The sequence below is a fragment of the Channa argus genome, chromosome 1 (genome assembly GCF_033026475.1).
Source record: "Channa argus isolate prfri chromosome 1, Channa argus male v1.0, whole genome shotgun sequence".
Taxonomy (NCBI): Eukaryota; Metazoa; Chordata; class Actinopteri; order Anabantiformes; family Channidae; genus Channa; species Channa argus.
Window position 1 is genome coordinate 50,224,238 of NC_090197.1, and position 19,946 is coordinate 50,244,183.

The 19,946-nt window shown below is 39.4% G+C and overlaps 1 protein-coding gene across 1 annotated transcript in view; it reads right to left on the reverse strand.

Annotated features, from left to right (window-relative positions):
• Positions 1–2,886: 2,886 nt before the first annotated feature.
• LOC137098169 (cilia- and flagella-associated protein 46) overlaps positions 2,887–19,946 on the reverse strand; it is a 48,209-nt gene continuing 31,149 nt past the window's right edge. The window contains exons 49-59 of the mRNA XM_067474108.1: positions 19,501–19,571; positions 19,154–19,327; positions 15,651–15,730; positions 15,277–15,337; positions 15,100–15,132; positions 14,814–14,916; positions 14,596–14,708; positions 12,538–12,619; positions 12,242–12,378; positions 12,047–12,127; positions 2,887–11,849 (exon numbers count right to left, since the gene is read on the reverse strand). Of these exons, the coding sequence (XP_067330209.1) occupies positions 11,743–11,849; positions 12,047–12,127; positions 12,242–12,378; positions 12,538–12,619; positions 14,596–14,708; positions 14,814–14,916; positions 15,100–15,132; positions 15,277–15,337; positions 15,651–15,730; positions 19,154–19,327; positions 19,501–19,571 (1,042 nt within the window). The 3' untranslated portion in view covers positions 2,887–11,742. The remainder of the gene's footprint in view (positions 11,850–12,046; positions 12,128–12,241; positions 12,379–12,537; positions 12,620–14,595; positions 14,709–14,813; positions 14,917–15,099; positions 15,133–15,276; positions 15,338–15,650; positions 15,731–19,153; positions 19,328–19,500; positions 19,572–19,946) is intronic.

Consider the following 19,946-nt stretch of genomic DNA (forward strand, 5'->3'; position numbering starts at 1 on the left):
AGTTTTATTATGTAAAGGGCCTTGCAATCGGGCTACGATGAGGTTCAGGATTTAAAACTCGCTGTGCAAACCAACAATGTATGATGACTATTGTGCTACACATGAAAGCTGGTTTCATCACATAACACACAATGGTGAATATCTTTGCAACACACACGCTGTGTAAATGAATACTGCATGTTGGTATGACTAAATAAACACACACACAGTAATCCTGCTAATACTCGACTGAACATCTGTGACCGAACTGGGTGCCACAGTGATCAAATGTCCTTGTAGAGCACAGATACTCGAATTAGAGACATGTTTTCTATGCACGGTTAATGCAGTTGTGTTTAATGCTTTAATTCACCTTTGACTTTTTGTACTTTTCTTATATTTATGTTCATAGTTTTTGCATTTTTAGACCCAATAAAAGAATGCAGCATGTAGTACTGCGTAAAAAATGTTATACCGGTCAACTGTTTTCAGCAACAGACACCAAAGAATTCCAGCATGAAACTTTTCTTAGCAATTATTCTTTCATTTATTGGAGGTTACATTTTAGCCAAACTGCTAGTGTCTTCAGGGAGGCCGGTGGCCGCTGGTGTGTCCACTTCTGTGGTCTAGACTGAAATATCTCAACAAATTTTTCATGTACTGCCAGTAACTTTGGCAGACACATTCTTGGTCCACGGAGACATTTTTCACCCTCCGTCAGTAGGTTGACAATTCACTCAAGTAGCTTTGGATGAGTAATAAGAGTGTAACTTTATAATTCATGTTACCAAAAAGATTAACCCGGTTTTTATTTAACTACTTATTCAACGTTATTTAACTACTACATCTGTTACAGTTCCCCCTCCTCCACCTCCCTGTCTCCCACCTTTTCCCTTTCTCCCCATTTGTCCTTGTGTGTGTGCATGTGTTTGTGTATGTGTGTGCAGGTGTACCTGGGGCTGCTGTGGTGGTGGTCACACCTGAACCTAAAACACTTGATGACAGCTGCTCATACACCAGTCTCCTTGCCAAAGTTGCCAGACCGTCTCAGTAAACCTCACGGTAGCAGAGAGCTGTAGCCTGAGAAACTGAATTCCTTTAAGCAAACTGTGTTTCTCACCACTTTTGTGTCTTCATAGATTTAGAAAAAGCGTATGACAGGGTGCAGAGAGAGGAGCTGTGGTATTGTATGAGGACGTCTGGAGTGGCAGAGAAGTATGTTAGAGTGCAGGACATATATGAGAGCTGTAAGACAGTGGTGAGGTGCTGTAGGTGTGATTGAGGAGTTCAAGGTGGAGGTGGGTCTGCATCAAGGATCGACTCTGAACCCCTTCTTGTTTGCTCTGGTGATGGACAGACTGACAGAGGAGGTTAGACAAGAATCTCCATGGACTATGATGTTTGCAGATGATATTGTGATTTGTAGTGAGAGCAGGCAGCAGGTGGAGGAAAATCTAGAGAGGTGGAGGTCTGCTCTGGAAAACAGAGGAATGAAGCTTAGCCGCAGCAAGACAGAATACATGTGTGTGAATGAGAGGGACCCAGGTGGAACGGTGAGGTTACAGGGAGCAGAGGTGAAAAAGGTGCAGGACTTTAAGTACTTAGGGTCAACGGTTCAGAGCAGTGGAGAGTGTGGAAAAGAGATGAAGAGGCGAGTGCAGGCAGGTTGGAACGGGTGGAGAAAAGTGTCAGGTGTGTTGTGTGATAAAAGAGTATCAGCGAGAATGAAAGGAAAGATGTTCAAGATGGTGGTGAGACCAGAGATGTTGTTCAGCTTAGAGACTGTTGCACTGAAGAAAAGACAGGAGGCAGAGCTGGAGGTAGCAGAGTTTAAGATGTTGAGGTTCTCTTTGGGAGTGACGAGGATGGACAGGATCAGGAATGAGGACATCAGAGGGACAGATCATGTTAGATGTGTTGGAGATAAAGTCAGAGAGGCCAGATTGAGGTGGTTTGGACATGTTCTGAGGAGAAACTGTGAATATATCGGTAGAAGGATGCTGAGGTTGGAGCTGCCAGGCAGGAGGTCTAGAGGAAGAACAAAGAGGAGATTTATGGATGTAGTGAGAGAGGACATGAAGTTAGTTGGTGTGAATGAAGAGGATGCAGAGGAGATACACAGAGTTAGAGTTAGATGGAGGCACATGATTCGCTGTGGCGACTCCTGAAAGGGAACAGCCCAAAGGAAAAGAAGAAGTTTCTCACCACTTTTGTCTACAGTTCCAGAACCTCCGGCCACCCTGCCTCGCTGCACTCGGCGCTCTGGCTCCTCATCTCTTTCCCCTCCAGACATCGGCCAATCGGGCAGTTTTTTAAGTTAAGGTACTGTTTGAGGTGTAATTCCTGAGTTGATTTGTTGTGTTGATGAGTTATTTGTTGGGTGTTTGTATTGTTTTGGGGGACTGGGGAATTTTTGCTGTTTTTTTTTCATTGTTGTGTGAATCAGCAGGGTAATCAAGAAAAGTACAAGTTGAGGGAGGATAGGTAGTAACCACTCTAATGGATCCAATTATTAAATATTATATTATTAGGGATGTAGATCCTGCCATTGTTATTTGGTAGTGGTTGCATTAACTAAAATATTTCGTCTGTATATTGCCATTATTTGAAGTAATATGTGTATTTTTATGGGATTGAGTTCACCTGATGCTTACCTGTGCAGGTGGTTTTTATATGTTTTCAGTGGCAAATTTGCATTTTCTCACCTGTCGTGGATATGGGGAGCAGCAAACTGACACCGATTAATAATAAACAACCTGTTTTACCACCTCACAAAGTCTTTCAGTCTCTCACTTGTGTACAAGTTGTCCACTGCTTTATTGTTAATAACTACAAAAGTATTCACATTTTTAACATCCTTCGTTTAAGACATTTGCATGCCAACATGCTAAATGGTGACCATGGAAACATGAGAGTATGTTGGCATGATGCCAGCACCTTGCTCTCAGAAAAGAGGTGACATCTTCAGGGGAACAACACCTTGTCACCGGGGCTGCGCCCTCTAGTGGACCACAACTGTACCCTTCACACTAGGTACTTACGGCACTTGTAACAGCTGTACTCATTATTTGGCACCTTGCCACTGGAGGTTACACCTGTTATTGCCTTAATTACATTTAGTCAGTGATAACTGGTTGACTTGGCAAATGTCACATTTTCATGTACACAAATCTATTTCAAAAACAGTTTCTCCTGAAAATCGTAGTTAAACGAATAAGCGATACACATATGTTCCTTTTACTGCTAGTGGACCCCTGATGAGCCTTTAGCACATTGGACTCTTAATGGACCTCTGTGATTCCCTTTTGTTACATAGGAACCAGCCGCTCTGTACTAAACTGAACTGCCATCCACATTGGTCTCCAGTCACCACAAGCAGATAGTGTAGCTAGAGGGATGAGAGGAAGTGTGCCGGCCTGCTTTCGAACACCTGGAGTTTAAAGCCCCAGAGTGGTGCCACAAGTGCGGGTCCTTGGCTGGGGGCTCCTCCTTCATCAGCATATTGTTGACCACTATCTATCATTGTATTTCTCCTCTGTACTTTGCAAATTTGTGGTGACAGCTTGTGTATATTGCTCAGTGTTCTAATCCAAGTTGCTTACGCCTAGTGTTTGTACAGTGCCACCAAATAGTTTTTCTTGCGACGACAGCTATCTGTTCATCATGTTGATTTAGGGTTTTAAACAAATGCAAACTTTAATATAATTGGTGATTTAAAGCTATTAATTGTCACACGTCCTCGTATTAAAATTCTGGTGATCTGATACAGAAGTCGCGATGTTCTTTTGCGTTGTATGTGTATATGTAAATACTAGAAAATAAAAGTTGATAATCTGAACTTTTCTCTGAAATTCACGAACCAAATGTCGTTATACAGCAAACATGAACCGGCTTTGCCATTCCAGTACTTGTCTAACACAGAATATATGTATACGCACAGGATATATTATAGGCAATTATTAGGATTCAGAAGCTTACACTAGAAATCAGGGGATCAAATGGATAAAATGGGGGGGGGGTTGACAAAGCATTCACCACGATGAGCACATAAAAACAGTCAGCTGCCAATAAATGAAAGTCCTCCACTTCACTAAGTAGCTATTATACCCTAGTAATGAAAGGCCAGGAGATTCTACTTGGCTCCGTTCTCTCAATCAGAATAATCATTTCCTGCTCAGATCCACAGTGGTAAAAATACAAGGTGAGCAAGGTCACGGATGGAAGTAATCAGAGAGGGTTGATTTGGTCTAATACGCAGGACTGATGTCTGAGTTACTTATTATATAAGATCACTCTTGACACTTATGGATTGCTTCGAAAGCCAATGAGTGTTATCCACAGCTAATATACATTCATAGAAACTCAATAGCATACAAAGTGTGACTGAAAATTAAAGATGCCTCAAGTGTAGTCCAATCTTCGTCTGGACCTAGATTAGGGTTAGAAAATGAAACGGGAGCCTGAAAAAGTACAAAAATGCAGCATTGTGATTGTCAGTGTGGTCTTGGTTGATTCAATGAGCGAGCGCTCACCAAAGTTTCAATGTTTTCTTGTTTTTTTTTGCTGCCTGAAACTCCTAATCATGTTGTCTAGCATGACTTACCTGTCTGTGCTCTTCTGGCCTATCAGTCACTCTACCTTATGTTGTTCTCCTCTCAAAACAGCTGCTCTTTCTCCCATACTCAAAAAGCCTGGTGCAGATCCCAATGGCCTGAATAATCTCAGACATCTTGTTATTGGCATCACTCATACACCCGATGCTTGGTTCAAATCTTATTTCTCTGGCTGCACTCAGTTCATTCAGTTAACCCTCTCCCAGTCAGCACAGGTGTGCCCCAGGGTTCTGTCCTGGGTCCCCTGTTTTTTTTATCATTTACCTACTGGTTCTTGGTTAAATTTTTTTGTAAATATTATATTCACTGTCATTTTTATGTGGATGACACCCGGCTGTACATCTCCACCAAACCTAATTCCACCCACGGTCCCTCTTCCCTCACTGACAGAAATGTTACTCATTGGCACTAAATCTACTTTAACCAAATCTGAAAGCTCTATAATTTCTATTGAAAATTCCTCTATCTCTTCCTCCCCACATGTTAAGATAGTTTGGGCGTCATCCTCAGCAGCACACTTTCCTTTACTTCCCACAGTAATAACCTCACACTGTCAGCCTACTTCCGTCTTCGCAGCATCAACCGCCTATGTCCCTTCCTCACATCTCACACTGCTGCCATACTGGTTCACAGTTCACTTCACATATTGCATTCATTACAAAATACAGCTATTTACTTTTAAAGCCATTCATAACCTCGTGCCTTGCCAACCCCCTCCATATCACATTGCCCGCCCCTACCCTCAGATCTTCTTCTTCTATCTTACGCACTGTCCATTTGGCTCGCCTCACTAGTATGGAATTCCCTCCCTCTTGACCTACGTAGCATCAATTCACTCCCACACTTCAAATCCCAGCTTAAGACGTATCTGTCCAAACTTTCCTACTCTGTGATTGGCTGGCCTGCACAGATGTCTGTACAGATGGCATTGACTGATGATACTGTGACAGTTCATGTTTGTTTCCTAGTGTATTTTATTATCTTCTATTGTAATTCTTTTATTTTGTTTTGATGACCTTTACGGTTTATCTGACTTTTATTGTATTTCTTTCTTCTATTTTGCTTTTATCTATACTGCGATCTTGAGTGTCATGAAGATGCCTATAAATAAAATGTATTATTATTTAGCCTGTAGTATAGGTTTTACCATAATCCGTGTTCCCTGAGGCTTCATCTAATACAGTCCTGTATGTATACTGACTTGTGCACAAAAGGACAGTTTCTTCTACAATGACTGCCCACCATACCAGTGCAATATATACTAGACGTCATATTAATAAGTCTGTCAATAACTGCAAAACATTGTCTCAACTCCCATGGTTTCAATATGCCCTCACAGTTCGATTTTTTGGGGGGGGCTTAGCAGGCAGAAATTATCCTCAATTACAACCCAAACTGAAACATTTTAGCAGTCCAGTGAGCAATTATGTTTAGAAGCCAAACTACAGTATCAGTTAAAAGTTATCCACACATTTTTTGGTTCATCTGAACCTCTAAAGATTACACATAATCTTCGATGGTGGTGGAGGATGCTAACACATTGCTCAAAACCTCTCGTTGCATGTATTTATTCTTCACAATGCATTTGTTGTTTTTCTCTGCTCACTTATTCAGGTTTTTCCTTAAAGCTCTTATGGATTTTCTTGTTTAAAGCAGTCGAATACAGACAGTACAGTGCATCCAGTAGACTAGAGGTAATGCAAATACATGTTACAATAAACCACAGCCATGATAAAACACCTTAAACAGTGAACCTAAGCATTGATTTCTTTCTTTAGTACATCAGGTGGTGCATCAGTAAAGTGTCTTATTTATGATCTTATTGTTCTGTGGATTATTATGCTCATCGGTCTGAAAAAAATTACTTTCAGATGTAGCTGTCGGGCAAACATGGCCACATGCAGCAAAAGTCCTGTATTTGTTTCACTCAGTTACTGTTGCTTCTGCTTCCTTGCATGAGAATAAACTTCCCCGTTTGACTTTCTGCCTGAATTACTGAATTACAGATGGAGCTTTCCAGCATGTATCCATAAAATAGAACAAGACCATCCCAATGACTTGTTAGCTACTGCACAAGCATCTTTTGTACTTTTCAAAAATACCTGATTAAATTACATTAATGCTGAAACCAATAAATGTATTGTTTCGGTTCAAAACTCAAACTCTACTTTATCCACCTGCCAAAAGGAGTTAGTGTATCAGGAGAGCCACGCCCACAGTTGGGATGAGCACCAAAAAGTCTCCTATAATTACAGCAAACATATTGTGTTAATGAAACGATGGACACCAAAAAGTAACTTTAACGTCTCAGAGGTGACCTGCCAACAGAGCGCGAGGAGACAGGCTGCAGCGCTGCACCATCGATACCTGCAGCACCGAAGAGTCTTCTCCCTAAATTGAGTGTGATGGGTTGTTATGGGCGAATGTAAATTAGATGCAAAAATGAGTTCATTTTTGTTACAGTGCTTTGTGAAAGGGCCAGAACAGTCTACAGAATACCGCACTGTTGTTAAGGTGAGCCAAGGTAAAGTAAAAGGGGAGACGAGTAAATAGAATAAGAGCAGATGTGATAAACGAGAACATATCAAAGACCAATCAAACAATGGAACCACATAAAGGACAAAACTGTGTTAAGATACGTAAATAGAGAAAAAGGTAGAAAAGATGAGAAAACACAAAACCATGTAAATTCCGCATCTTTAGAGTCTGACCTTTTCTGCTTCTCGCCAATCTTTGCACTGAATAGATTTCCCCATCTGAACAATCTCAAATCTGCAGCCAAGCAGACAAAGTCTGCTGGGTTCCACGTAGTAACTTCACTAAATCCTACAGTGTAAATTGAAGCTGTTGTAGCCTTGAATTTCCATTGTGTTTGGAAAACCGCTATGCTATGTATTTATGCTTTTTCAGCATTGCTGTAGCTGGCATTCATAGTAAACTTATACTTAAATTTATACTTAACATGTTCATTTATTTCTTACTACACATTGTAAACTGTAGTGACATTTCTCTGTTTATCTAGCAGCGACAATTGTACTGATTCATAGATTATGTGAACAAGATAATCTCAGAAAATGTCACAAAAGAGAAGTGACAGTTCTGTTTTCCATCTACAGGGTTATTGCATTGCTGTCGTCTATTTACAACTGATATCTCAGTTTAGTTCATGCCACCACACGTGTTCATTTACTGTTCCTGATAAATGTTTCAAGGATGAAACCACAACACCTTTAATGTAACAATTTCAGCTCCTCCTCCCCTGTCAAATTCCTACTAGGCCTCATCATCAGATGTACTGTAGACCTAAAGTAGTTACTTACTTTAGTCATATCAGAGCACAGACTCACTGTGCACAGCATCTGCCAAAAGATTCGATTATGAAGTCAAAACCAACTGGTGCTCAGAGAGCGAGCATTGCTGTTCTGATATGATTATACCATCAAATTGCATTTTTAGCATGGATAAAATGATTACAGAAACTGTTGGTAATGAAATGAAACCTCATTACTGTGTGTGTTCCTGCTGTCTGTATTTTTTGAAATCAGTGAACCAAAATATCAGTGTCAGTGTTAGTGCCATCACAATAGATACAGAAGTGGCTACAATTCCATTCAACAGGCAAACAAACTAAACCGAGCTTGTTTGATCTTTGACTATAATAGAGGCTGGATGTAAATAAGTGGGGGCTTTGCTGTACCTGTCTGTAAAGCCAGACAGAAAATGCAACATGTGACTTATGATGTCTCTAATTTGCAAAACAACAAATCTCTAATCTTGGCCAAGGAAACGTCCGTCAAATAAAGTATCGCCATAAATCCGAGGTTTGTTTGGGCGCCCATGGTTAGCAAGGCAGACCTCTACTCGGGCCTTGAATAAAGAGGCAGAGGTTTCGAGGTTGCTTCGCGGGGCGGCATCCATCAGCCTTGCTTGTCAGAATAGCTCTGTGTCAGCCCCTACATTGCCGGTTGCATTTATGCAGCCTTACGTGGCCCGGGTGGAATGGCTGACAAAGAAATTAGTCAGGCACAAGTTCCATTTGCATGTTAAGGCAATAGGTAAGCAGTTGCAAACACTCATAGATTTAGCACAGAGACAAGTGGACATCATGAATCTAATCACATCAGTTTCTACTCCTCACTACAACAGGTACAGTATCCTTCCATTATTCATGCTGGGTTTACACCAAGAAGAGGTGAATCTCGTTTGTCTTCGTCACTCTGCTCGCCTCGTGTATATAGTGCATTAAGAAGCTGGTGATCAAACGGAGTGGATTAGGACGAAAGCCACTGCCTTTCTCTTACTTGTCTTTACAGTTAATAGAAGAATCTAACAACAACTCTCTGCCACTGTAAACTGAATTTATAATAACTAGGGTAACAAAGATCATTTATTACCATGTGACTATGACAAACGTTTAACACCAAACGATAAAAGAACAAATTAAGCCATTTTTAAGCTTTAGTCTAAACAGAAAAATAAAAGGAAACTAAATTTAACGTGAATAACACATCAGTGTAAAACACTCTCAGCTACATGAACTCAAAAATACTACATGCTTTCTTACTCTTCTTCTTCTTGCCTGTGTCCCCTGACGCTCTCCCCAATATTTACTCAAGCACTCACCCCGAAACAAAGTGGTCACGATGCACACTGATGATTGGGGTTGTAACCCCAAGGTGTAGTATTACGTCAGTATTTAATTCATTTCTAGGCCTCCTGCCTTTGTTCCTCCAGACTCAGCTGCCTCCAGCATGTGATATGTTTGCGGCCCAGTGAAAAGCTCTCCCTGACCTACTTACATATGTGCACACAAAGGTCAAACGATAGCCTGGAGAATCCTTCTCTGGCAAAAACAAACAGTGGACTCTAGTCCAAAAGTCACTAAAAAGCCAGTAATGTTAAAAAAAACAACTATAGTGTGTACTAATAGTACTATTATGCTCTACTGTCCATAAGAGGCAGTAAAAGGGTGACAAAAAGTGAATACAGCATATATTATATATACAGTAAACATGGAAGACCTCTCCATGCTGTTGCAGATCTACGTTTACAGCAAGTACTGTATATCTGTGTACTCTGGAAGCACAACGAGACTTCTGTTGGCTGTCCAGTGTGGTGCATGTTGTCCCGGGGTGAAGGGACAGTTTGTAGCAGTTACTTATCAGAATAGAAGAAAAAAGTATCCAAGAGCTTGTTTTGAATTGAATTGAATGTCATCAGCTAAAGAACAAGTAGTTTAGAAATGAGTAATGCTGACGAGCTGAGTCAGTGAGTTTTTTTAAATTATGTTCAATAATAAGCAAACTGTTGTGTTTTTGTGTGATAGTCCTGTTGTGATCCGATACAGGTAAAGTAAGACAGTGAGTTCGAGTGGTACTTTTAGGGTTATTTTCTCTTGAATGCACGTTGAAGTGTGATCCACTTCCCGGATGTATTAGCTGTTGATATTATTTTGATCCAGTTCTGCTTAGTCGGTGGTTGATGAAGTACTCAAATACTGTATAAAAGTATCTGATGAAATTTCAACTTAACTAAAAGTAGGTAAGTGCATGATTAATATTTTACCTAAAGTATTTAAAAGTAAAAGTACTTGATTAATTAGTTATAAATTAATTAGTTAATGTCCCCCAAACATGAAGCCGTACTGGTCCACAGAAAAGGACAGAAACTAATTGAATTTAATAGACATAAATGATGGGTTGAAGCTGTTTTAACAATATGATCTGATGATTTTTTTTTCCGTTTTATTTTTAAACTACTCATATCGAGTTAGAAAAAGACGTAGGCAATGCCAAGTTCAAATGAAGAAAGCCAAACAACAGTAAAATGACTGCATTATAGGAAAATAAGATCATGGAAGGAAACATGACATGTCTGTCAAGTGATAATCTATAAAGTGTAACGCAACGTCGATTAGGAATGAAGTGCAGTAAAAAGTATTAATATTTGCTTAGAGTAAAAGTCACAGCAGCCATAATTAAATCTACTTAAGCAAAGTACAGATTATAAAAAAATTTACTTAAACACAGTAACTAAGTACCTGCACTTCGTTACTGTCCTTTTGTGCACTTCGTTTCTACCACTGTGCGTAGTTAAGAAGTACATGTTTTGGTGGGCTAGTGTATCATGAAGGGTAGCGTTAGTTTTGTTTGTCATCACGGTGTTTGATTTGGACGGGTTTATTCAAGATCCTGATGCTCAGCAGCTCTCAGTTTGTACTAAGAAGGATCTTCCAGTATCTAATTGTTCAGGGTAATTTAAGGAAGAAAGACACGTGGACAAAAACTATAAATGCTATGATTAAAATCTATTCCAAAGGTAGTTTACACCTATCTGAATGAGCAATGAGCAAAAACTTGTTGAAAGCTTATTCTGTCAGGTCAAATGAAGTAAAAGCTCCCGGTAACTTTTGAGATGTGTGAGGCCTCTGCAACTTTCCCGCTTCTAATGTGGAAAGTGTTGTGTGTTGTGGCTAACTGTGAATCATATTTGGGTGACTGGGAGGTTCACATCAATGCACTCATGGCTGTGTTTCAGCCTCACTGACTTTGAATCTGAGCAAGTTTGACTTTGCAAAACTCACTATGATCAGTCTTGGCATCACAATACGTGTTTACACCAACCCTTTGGTGGCTGTTATACATCTGATGCAAAAACACCAGAACACCAGTTGATGCATTGAGGCAACATTGTCAATGCTTACAATTTGGGCATTCGCCATAAGAAAGGTCAAAATATCGTTGTGGCAGATGCCCTGACTTGTGTTTATGAATAACGCTCCCTATTATCTTTACTGTGTGTTACGTCCTGTTTAGCTGTGGGTGTCTTTTTTTTTATTTCAAGAGGAGATTGTTAAGATGTCTGACAGTTAGCTTCAGCAGCTGATTGGCAAACACCTGTTTTTCTTACGCTGGCTGTATTTAGGCCAGACCTTTGTTACGCAAAGCAGCAGTGCATTAAAACTGCATTCTAGCCTTATTTTATGATTCAGGCATGTTGCACTCTGTATCACATGCCTGCTGTGTAGTAATGTGAATTAAAGACATCAAGGATCATCTTTAATTCATTGTTAACTCACTCGTATTACAGCTTAAATTTCTGCATAGAATAATATTTGCAGTGCTAAAGAAAAGAAAAGGTATGCAGCATATTATGTGACAATTAAGTTAGGAAGTCCGTAAAGAATGCAGTTGAAGGCCAAATAAGTAATTTTGTGGTCAACATCATGTTCCTTTGAGTCAGTAAGGAGCACTGGATCTGCAGAGGAAAGCCAAAAATGAAAAATTACAAATAAAATTATATCTGAGGTCTATATTGAAATCCACCTTAGTTAAAATACTTTTGAGTGAATGCCTGGCATGTATGTTTCCTCCTCATACAAGCAGAAAGAGAGATTAAGTCCCTTTATGGGAACACATCACCTAAATTAGGTGTCAAAGAAGAATTTACGGTACCATGTAATCCATTGTCATGTGGCGTCTCTTTTCTTAAGGCATGTATGCTCTGGCCGGAGGTTTGGCTGAGGCTGAGTAGATCTGAAAAACACACAGATTTCATTACTGCTAATAGTGCCCACTGTTATGAAGTATATCTTTAAAAAGTACAACGCATCAAGCTGACAGAAAGTAACCGTATATCCAAAAACGTACGGTCTAGAAAAGTAGCCATATTGTGTGTGTTCTGCTGAAGGCTGCTGTGCCACTGATTGAGGACAACACAGCTGACACCACCCAAACTCAGCAGTAGAGCGGTCTCCAGGGGCTCATCCAAAGCAAACTGTCCCGCACTGGAGAAGAGAGAGAGATAGTGAGACTATTAGCCACCGAAGGAATGTACAGTATAAACTCTCATCAAACTGCTGGAGCTGTTCTTTAAGCAGGCAAAAGAGAAAGACACATACACAAAATGATCTACAACAGTTTCCTTCAACCAGCTATTTTGTTACCTCTTGTTCGTGTGAAGGCTTGATTGACAGAGAATGCTGGCATCGTTCTGAACCCGGTCAAAGAGCAGGGCCATGCGACACTCTAAGGAGAGAACGGGATAAATGCAGTTCCTGATGAACAATAACTATTTACTGGCAGTGGCATAAAAGCATAAAAATGCTGTATTTCCGCTTTTATGTCTTATGTGCTGATGGAAAAAGTAAGTGCAGCCTGGCACTGTAGCTCCTGCATGCACAACATTTAGAGGCGATTTTGGATCTTTCTGTCTCGTACAACCGCTTTAGCTCAGACACACAATATTCCTATAATATCGGCTCCTTTGCTCATTCCTCAGAATCTATTATTTTTCAAAAATCATTCGTCTAAATGCACTAGTTTGTCTAAACACTTTTTTTGTGTCACTTTTCTAGATTGAACATAAATATTTCCACCAAGTCCTGAAATCTGTTTCTAATAAAAGAAAGACATGCCACAATTAATTTGCAGGAAAACACGTGTGGCTGTAACGACATGTGTTAACCCAATTGAAGGTCTTAGTGGACTTTCACTAAGAAGAAGCACTCACTTTAGAATACTGAGGAAATGAGTCATGTCTGAGTCAAAGAAGCTTTCAGACGTACTTTCGCACAGTCCATTTATGTACGAGGACAAAAACAGAATTTTATGCTGTACCAACACTTGGACTGGACCTGTAAGTGTGAAAACCTGGTGCTTGTGTCTTACACAACATGTGTCAGCAAGGTTATCTTCCTTCTTCTCTGACTTCCTATACAGTGACATGTGCATGATGTCTGTATGTTTGCTGAGTGTGTGCTGGAGGCCTGAACAGCAGTTCACTCACGCAGCTAGTCATGTCAAAAACGAATATTCTGACTTACACAAGCCAAACTACAAGTGCTAAATTAACACGGTTTCTAGAAAAAAAGAGTGCAGATGGTGCATCATGTACTATCTAACCCCTGTTTTTTCTGAGAAACAAAATCTGTCATCACCTAATCATAGACCTATAGCCAATTAACTAGGAACAGTCCGGTGTGTCGTGAAGTAACAGCTGGAATTCAGACCATGGTGTCAGTCACACTATAGTTAGCAGTAATAACACCAGGCGAGGAGGTGACACATATGTCTGGCCCAGGGCGATGTGTAAGGCCAAGCTGACACTCTGTCAATCAAAAAGTCAACCCATCCTCAGTGTCTTTTTTTTTTTTTTTGCTGGTGAAGGAAAAGCAAAGAGTCATAAAAACCTTCATCTGTGAGAAATTTCTGAAGATGAAAGGCTATTATTTAAAAAGTTACATGGTTATTAGTTATTTAAAGAGCACTGACAGAGGGAAACGGCCTCCTCCAATAAATGAGAGAGGGGACCCCACAAGTTTAGAGTCTTCCCGTCCCCCTGGCTGTAATTAAATTAAAATGTCAAGGAAGTGGCCAAACTTTCATCAAAGTGGCCACTTCTGTGAAGATGTATTCAGCAATTCGTAGGGTTTGTGATTCTCGGCTTTAAAGTTCAAATCATTTGTTTAGCTTAATTATTTTAAAAAAATGAGCTAATTCTTAATATGACTCTGTAAAATTGTACTTGTACTTCGCACACGTGTTTAGAATCAGATTGTCATGAGCACTAGGGTAAATAACCCTTGGCAAGTTTGTTGTATGAGAAACCAAATAATATTTCAATGTCAATCAATTTACAACCCAGGGAACAAACTGAACGTGACCAGTCAATATTAGGTTTTCTCAGTTAATTAATTTTACAGATATGAAGTGAAGTCCCGATAGTGTTGTAGCAATGGTCCAATAAAAGCCTATAGATTTCTTACTGCAGAACAGAGATTTTTCATATCAAAGGCCCACTTAGGAAATGAAAGATTGATGTGATTGAAGATCTTAAACCTACTGCTTACATAATCAACAGCTCTGCTCAAACGTCCAATCATTCATCACAGCATTTTACCAACTTTACACGTGTGTTGAGGTGTCATGTCCAAAGAAACAAAGACTGACATTTCACATTTTTGATAACTACATATTGTGTGTGTAGGGAAAATGTAGTGTACCAGATAGGTTGAGGGCTGCTAGTTTGGCGGGTGGAACGTTTGCCATGAAGTGCTCCATCCCTAGGTAAATAAAGGCACTGCATCTGCATAGCAACTGCTCCATTTCAGCCAGGCTTGACAGATATATGAGGAGGTAAAGCAGAAGACATTAGGTGTGTCGAAATGTAACAGCATGAAACAGAGAAGGGTCGTGCTGCATTGCAACCGATGGTTCTAACCTGGGTGTTTGTTTACAGCCCATGAAACCCTCCCACAGCTGGCTGAAATGTCGGCTGTGCGATTCCAAAATCTCCTTCATCCTCATGCTCAAACTGGTCCCTTCTGTGTCGCAAACAACAACAACATAGAAATATTGTTTGTATTTCGTAAAACTTGGCAATTGCAGTGTGAGATGTGTGCAGTGTGTCTCGTACAGGTTTTTGTAAGATAACAAACAATAAATATGTCACTTATGAAATGTATTATCTGGCAAAATACAAACCGTTAAAGGCTACATTTACTTACCAAAGATTCCTTTATTATAAGGGTCCACAATGTCTTTAGAAGCATGTTAAAAATTATGATAAACCAAGAGTGCAAATGTAATCTGCAGCGATGCACACATGAAATAGCTGGTCTGACATACAGAATTAAATATCATATTCAACAAAAGTCCTAAAAGCACATAGTAAAAAAAGATACATTTGATGCAACGTGTGTTCACTGGGAAGACGTTTGAAGGCAAGACATTGCCGGCAGGTATCTGGATAAATAAAAATGTTTACAAGTTAACCAGTTACAAACATAAAATATATGTAGATGTCGGTAAATAATAAAATTTTATCTCTAGCTCATGAAAATGCAAATGAATTGGAAGCAACAGGGAACGGGTTGGTGACAGGATCAATGCTTGGCTACAAATAGAATCTTTAAGAAGACACATTATGTAATTGATTGGAAAAGGACACTTAAAAGAGACGCAGAAAAAAAACTTAAATTATTGCCGACAGCAACATCAGGTAAAAGTAATTTTTCTGTCGGAATCTTACAGGCCCAGTTTAATTTACTGAACTCACCGCTTTGATGGCTGGGCTTTGATCTTCCTTGCCCTTGGTTCCCTTGCCACCTTTGGTCTCCTTTTTGTTGTCTCTTTCAACTGCCACAAACAGGAGGCAGAATTAATACATGCACTTGGACTGGGAATTAATCTGAAAAGTCAAAGACATTTACTAGTGAACTAAGAACTGTTCAAAAAGTTTCCTCAGGGGCTGCAACAGCTCTGATAATCTGTCAAAGAAAACTGATGTTTAATGTCAAAGACTTGTTAATAAGAATTGATTATTCGTTTAATTACCGCATTGTTATTATTATTATTCTTTAAAAAAGACACGGTTGTCAGGATGATTCCTGAATCAAACTTTGAATAATCGTCAGTATTAGTAAGTAGAATATTGTACTGTGTAGACACACTAGTTACACACTAATAATTTTTATTGACATTCAGCTTGTTTCTATTGATGTTTAAATGCTTAATTAACCGTAACCTAATTCGAACAAACGTGTTTGCAAAAGCAATGCAATGTAACTATAAAATGGTGAATTTTTAGTTCAGTAGACATTTAGGGCTCAGAGAGATTAATTCAAAATGATTGTTTATAAGTTCAGTATTTTTTATCTACCACCACCCGAACTTTGTAAATTCACCGTTGAAAATCATTTCAATCACAGTACGAATAAATATCTTGGAATGAACCTTGATAGTCCCAACGTCTAATCCTGAAATTGGAGGAAACACTTTAGTAACCTTCAGAAGTTCAAGTTAAGCCTGGCACTTTGAATAAGCTCAATGTGTACTATTGTAATGAACTCGATCAAGGTCCGGTATTTTAAAATCATTGACACTTAAAGTAGGTGATAAAGCTTCATAAATATTCTGATAATATTGCATATAACAGATATAATTTGTTCTTCTTCAGCATCTAGTATCGCCTGCAGACCTTTCATCAAATGTCAGGTTGCCACTGTAATTAGAAAAGGCACCATTGCTCATTAAGCCATATTGGCTCCTGCTGTTCTTGTTAAAACTAAAATTGCTAGTTTGCATTTCCCCCCCAAATCCCCACCCATATATTAAACTGTGACACTGTATGTTTTCTTAAAAATATGTTATGAAGTATCGCAATTCATGTTACAGTACATCACTCACCAACAATTAGACAGGAAGAACAGTCCTCCATATAAAGGTAAACATGTTCCTCTTATAGTTTGTGCTAATTTATCCTGTGTGTACTTTATGCAAAACACAGCAAAGAATAACAAGTAACCTGTTCACGAGTGGTTTCAGGCGATATATCTTCTTGACACAATGTTAAACTGTAGATGTCAGAATCAGTATTTCTCTAAAACCTAAACATGGGAAGATGAATCCAAAATTGCATGTTTTTGTAGTTTCCTGTATGTGACACACACACACACCGACACACACACACACACACAGTTACAGTCTACCAGTAACCTTGGAGCATTCACTCAAGTTGCGCTAATAATTCAACCTTTGAAACCATAAAGATGTCTGCAGCATCAGATTATGTGCTCTTTCCACACTGTTTTTTCTTTCTTCCTAAAATATTAATGTGCATAATTCCCCCAAGGATTAAAGGTATGAAACCCCTTTTTTTTTTCTTCTTGAGATTTTCCACTCCTAGTGGGCCATGAAAATAAAACCCTGAGAGACTGACAAAAGACATAATCAAACATAATAGAAAAAAAAAAAGTTCATGTTCAGATCTGGTTTTGTGTTTTTTGTTATGTTGGACCTCCTGTCCTAGTTTCAGCTTTACTTAATTTAGGCAAGTATAGTGCTAGTTTTTCTAATTCTGAAGCTTGTCAGTTTTGTTTTTGTTAAAGCTGAGTGAACTTGTTGTTCCTTCCCTTCTCCCGCTGTTTCAGAGTAGTTCACCACACTATAACCCCCCTCACTGTTTATTCCTCGGACTGTTCTTAAACACAAATCATGACAACTAGACCACATTCAGTAAGTTACCTTACTCTGGTTTGGTAAACCACCCATTTGCTGAGAAATTGGGCTGTAATGCACTCACTAATTTAATGGCTATGCTATATACCTTTACATTTGCTTAAGAATGAATTTGCCAAAAAAGACGCCAGAATTTGAGTTTGGCCATAAGATTAAATCTACATCATGAGTGTGAAGCCCTTTTTACGCACTGTTTGCGCGAATCCACGCAGCAGTTCAAATGCACAGTGCATTTATTTTGGTTTCTGTAGGGAATCAGATTTGACTTTTCTTCCGTTTTTTTTCTGTTGTTCCAGTGAGAATGAAAACAACTATTACCACTTGAATACCAAAACATTTGCAACCGGGACAATTTTCTGAGAGAACGGTTGCATTTTCAGAACCGAAATGCAAGGGTGCAGATGACTGTGTATCTTTATTTGCTCGGTCAAACTTCATCCTTGGCCACCGTATGGATCTATCGACAGTGAGACACACAATGCTGATTTGTTTAAACGGTTCTAGCGGGCACCGGACTGCCACTTTAGCAGAGGCTGGACACGGTGTTCACGGATGTCTGCATGCATGCCAGCAGGATGTGAAATGACCTTTGTCTCCTGAACAAATTTAATCTCTATGGATGGCTGCTCGCAGTCCAAATCCTGGCGTCAAGATGCTTTCACAAATATGATGCAAACATCCAGTTATACACTAAGCCCCCTCTCTAATTATTAACAGCTGACAGGATAGATGCATTGTCCCTTTTACCAATCTTACAATACTTATCAGGTACATTAAAACACTTTTGGAATTTTAGTTCTGGCCCATCCTTAGGCCAGACTTTTTTTCATTTTATTTTTTTATATATTATGAATCATATCTCATTGCTTTTTTTACTTGTCACTGTCGCTGTCTGAATGGGCGATAGCCCATGTCGTAAACAGTTGACACCTTCTTTTGAAGAACACGCAACAAAAGGCTTCATGGAAAGCAAATTACAGGAAATAATCATTCTCCATTGGAAACTATTGTATTAAAGGCGTTTAAACCGACGGCCATGATACAGAGCTAAGCAAATGTTAAGCAAGAAGTTTCTAGTAATACCTGTGTGATAAACAGTACTTCATTATTTCATGCCTTAAAACACATAAAGTATGGAGCACAGAGAGGCACATCTGTCTCGGTGCACCTCTGTGTGGTTGCTATAAACTGCTATGCCAAATTTACTCTAACAATTTGAATACTCCTACAGACAGACTACAGACTGAAAAAAGTAATTTGGAATGTAACATCCATATGGAAATAGTAATCTGCTTAATGGTATTGTAAAACGATTCATATCAAACTTTCTGATACTGGCTCATTTTCATTGTCTTGAACAAGAACATGCCCTTTAGTATCTTTTGAATTATTTCGATTGTTTAACATTCATTGTGGAATCATTAAATTATATCTTTTATTTTATATATTCACATATAAAACACATCAAGATCACAAGACCTGGAATGTATTCGACACCAAATCGCTGCAAACATTATTTTTGCCTGCGTATGCCTCAAGTACCTTTCTCTGGTTCTTCTCTGTTCAGGCGACTGTGGAAGAGCTGGAGGGAGAAGTCCCGTGACACAGAAAACAGCCCTTCCTCCTGCAGCATGGACAAGGATTCCAGTGGCAACTCCAGCAACTTCCTGTCTGCCAGCAACACCACATGCTTTCCTGGTTCGTCCGGTGATAGAACTATACTCAAAGACACACGCGCGCGCACACACACACACACACGTACATAAGATAACGCAGCAGATATTGGAAAAGTAGTTTATATGAAACTGTATACATAAAAGACAACCACAAAGCCCTTTGTGCAACACACACACACACACACACACAAGACTAGACCCAACATAATGAACCTTTAGCTGAGTTCCTCTTAACGTCTTTTTCTTTGGATTTGGTCATGTCAACGACTGATGTAGTCTGGAACCTGAGGCAGATAAGCATAGGTGAGGATGAGTAGGCCTGCTACCTTATGTCTGACAAGAACATAAGGAAGAACTAGATATTGTGAGATTTTTAAGATGTGTTGCAAGAAATACAGAGTGGCAGCACTGGTTTTGTGTAAGCTTGTTGCAAACACATTTCTCACAGTGGACATTTGCAGCCATAACTGCAGTAAAAGGTCTGCTCTTGTGCTGGAAACCCTCTGTCTGACGAGTCAAGATGTCTCATGTAACGATGTACAGTCGATTCATGGACTTTATATAGCTGAAGATATGTTCTATCATGCAAAAGCTACTGTACTTAATTATCTGCTGATAGGCTTTTAAAAATCTTGACCGCAAAGTGTTTTTAGTGGACA